Here is a 3,257-nt window from a genome sequence, read left to right as displayed (position 1 = left end):
AAAAAAAAAATAAGTAGCAAGCAAGTAGAGTATATGAAAAATTAGAGCATAAAAGGAAATGATTGAAGATCGAACAAAGTGAAGTTTGTACAGCAATGATGCATAGCAAGAGATATATCTGAAAACTGTACAGATATAACTCACCGTTGAAGAGACCCAACCTGAATCTGCAGGAAGAAAATGAAGACAACAGTTGCACCTCAAAACCAACTTCAACAGAAACAGGAAATCCGTAAGTGTTTTTTTACTTTTAATTAGGATGGCATGCTCCTCTGACCTTCATGCAGCTTACAATAAATTAATTATTTTGTTCTGCAAAAGTGTGTAAATATAGTGGACCTCTTGGCTGCATGGGGAATAGAAATTGGATAAGAAAAAAAAAATTTCAACAGGTACATGAACATTGGAAGATGCCGCCAGAAATGCATACGAAATGCAATTCAGTAATCAAAAATCATAATATCTGTCAACAAAAAATGTAATGAAATAGCAAAATATGAATCATATATATTCATATAAGGTACCAGGTCCATAGCTTATTGCATAGCCCATGCTTGTAGTTGCAAAAGCTACACAAATGGGTTCATCTCATAGGAAACCCTTAATGCTTCAATCGTGTCACTAAAAACTTGATCAAATAGCATCAGAGGATAAGCTAATTAGGGAAAAAAACACAGTCAGGCATCAGGTACCTATTAATGTAAAATAAGAGAAAATTTTCGTAATTCACCTACTGAACCATATGGTCGAACACCTTGTGTGCGTTTTGGTAGCTCGAGTTCCATCTGCCCCCTGGATCAACAGGAATCATGCTGCAATCAACAGCGGCTACAAGGAAGGTCCATGGCGCAAAAAAAAAACAAAAAAACTGATCAAAATAGCATCAGAAGCAAACCTAATTGTGTTAAGGCATAAAGGCATTGGTGGGTACCTACCATCGCCAGGCTAGTCGGATTAGTTTAGGCATCGGGGTATATCCGTATATACGATGGCCTTCCCGTTTACCAGTTTGTGTTTGATTAACGATTGATTGGGCCACGGATTGTAGATGGAAAGGGGGGCTGTCAGCTGGCTGCAGGACGCGCGCGATGCGGGGAGCTGTAGCCACTAGCCAGGGGTGTGGGCCGTGGAAAGGGCGAACTCTACGCGGGGGGCGCACCTGACCTGACCCGCCGCGACGGCGTACGCCACCGATCGATCCAGATTCCAGAGTCCCGTTCGCCCTAGACACGCCGCCTCCTCTCGTCCACCTATTAAACGCCTTTCCTTTCCCCGATGCCATCTTAGCCTGCCCGTGACAGAAGGAATCGTCCTGATCCACGCAGCCCTCCCCGCCGCCGCCGGCGGCCAGGGAGACGGCGGTATGGGGAGGATCCCAACCCTGCTCATGGGACGCTACGAGCTGGGCAAGCTGCTCGGCAAGGGCAGCTTCGCCAAGGTGTACCGCGCTCGGAACATGGAGACCGGGGAGGAGGCGGCCATCAAGATCATGGACAAGGATCACCTCGCCAAGTCCGGCGCCGTGCAGCGGCAGGTCATGCGCGAGATCGACATCATGCGTCGCGTGCGTCACCCCAACATCGTCCGCATCCAGGAGGTCATGGCCACCAAGCGGAGCATCTTCGTCGTCATGGAGTTCGTCGGCGGCGGCTCCCTCGACGTCTACCTCGCCCACCGCGCCGGCCGTGGCGTCGGCGAGGCCCCTGCGCGGCGCGTGTTCCAGCAGCTCGTTTCCGCGCTCGACTACTGCCACTCCCTCGGGGTGTTCCATCGCGACATCAAGCCGGAGAATATCCTCGTCGACGGCGCCGGCAACATCAAGGTCGCCGACTTCGGGCTCTCGGCGCTCGCCGAGGACGAGCGGCGGGAGGCACTGCTCCACACTGTTTGCGGGACGCCCATGTTCATCGCGCCCGAGGTGTTCCTCCGCTGCGGCTACGACGGCGCCAAGGCTGACGTCTGGGCCTGCGGCGTCGTCCTCTTCGCGCTCGCCGCCGGCCGGTATCCCTTCAACCAGAGGGACACCAGCCTCTACCACATGATTCGCCGCGCCGACTACCACAGTCCGCCATGGTTCAGCACCGGCCTTGCCCGCCTCGTCCGCCGCCTCCTGTGCCCCGACCCGGCGCGCCGAATCGCCATGGCGCAAATCAAGGAGAACGTCTGGTTTAAGAAGGGATTCAAGGAGGTACCACGAAGCCTCAGCGAGCCGGAGGAGCGCGACTCCGACTCCGACGATGATTCGACCGTGTCGCTCGCGTCGTCAGAGGATCCGTCCTCGCCGGTGGTGCGCGCGCAGCACCGTAGCTACAGTAGCGGCATGCACACCTCGGTGTCGGCGCCGTCCCTGACGACGCTCGAGAATACGGGCAGCGCCGCTGAACCCCCGCGCATACGCCGGCTGAAGAGCCTGAACGCGTTCGACATTATCGCGTCCTCGCCGAGCCTCAACCTGACGGGGCTTTTCGAGGAGCCCGGCGAGCAAATGCGGTTCGTGTCCGCGGCGCCCGTGTCCAAGATCATCTCCAAGCTGGAGGAGATCGCCGGGCACGTCAGCTTCACGGCGCGCACCAAGGAGTACCAGGTGAGCATCGGGGGGAACGGGAGCAGGGGCGCGCTGCTCGTCTCCGCCAAGATCTTCGAGCTCACGCCGGAGCTCGTCATGGTCAAGGTGTGCAAGAAGGCCGGCGACACCGCCGAGTACAGGCAGTTCTGCGACAATGAGCTCAAGCCCGGCCTGCGCGGCCTCGTGGACGGGCTGCCGGAGGACGGTGGCGAGCCCATCGCTTCTAACTCTGGATGATCGGTGGACTCCATCATCAGGGCGTGGCTCATGTATCTTCAGTTTATTTCAACAGTTTGATAGTAAGTTTTAGGAGTTTTGATTGACAGTGTTAATGCCTTATTGGTGTGTCAAGGGTGTATCATGGCACTGTTGTTGTTAGGTAGCTAAATTCTAGGTATGTACCTACTCATCTAGGGTGTATACACTTCTCAATCTTTGTGAGTTGCTTTTGGAAAAGATAATCTATTGTTTAGCACACCTGTTCTTTATACAAACAGAAGCATCTTCTTAGTTTACTGCATGATGATTGATGAGCTCCTCACAAAAGATTCGCTGTGTCAATTTCTTGGATAATTGACTATGGACTACAGGCACAGATATCATATCAAGCATAGGAAAATTGTTTGTGAGGCAACACTACGAAATTTTGTGGATCAATAGGACCTAGTGCTGTTTCATGCAATTCGCGTTA

The 3,257-nt window shown here is 53.1% G+C and overlaps 1 protein-coding gene across 1 annotated transcript; it reads left to right on the top strand.

The window, feature by feature from the left end:
* Positions 1–1,165: 1,165 nt before the first annotated feature.
* Positions 1,166–3,041, top strand: LOC117853797 (CBL-interacting protein kinase 25). Its single transcript, XM_034736084.2, has one exon. It carries the CDS (start codon positions 1,364–1,366, stop codon positions 2,801–2,803), a length of 1,440 nt encoding a protein of 479 aa, XP_034591975.1. The 5' UTR covers positions 1,166–1,363; the 3' UTR covers positions 2,804–3,041.
* Positions 3,042–3,257: the final 216 nt, after the last annotated feature.

This window comes from Setaria viridis, chromosome 4 (assembly GCF_005286985.2).
Source record: "Setaria viridis chromosome 4, Setaria_viridis_v4.0, whole genome shotgun sequence".
In the NCBI taxonomy this organism is placed as follows: Eukaryota; Viridiplantae; Streptophyta; class Magnoliopsida; order Poales; family Poaceae; genus Setaria; species Setaria viridis.
The sequence above is the reverse complement of the archived record's forward strand: the minus strand, read 5'-3'. Positions and strand labels throughout refer to the sequence as shown.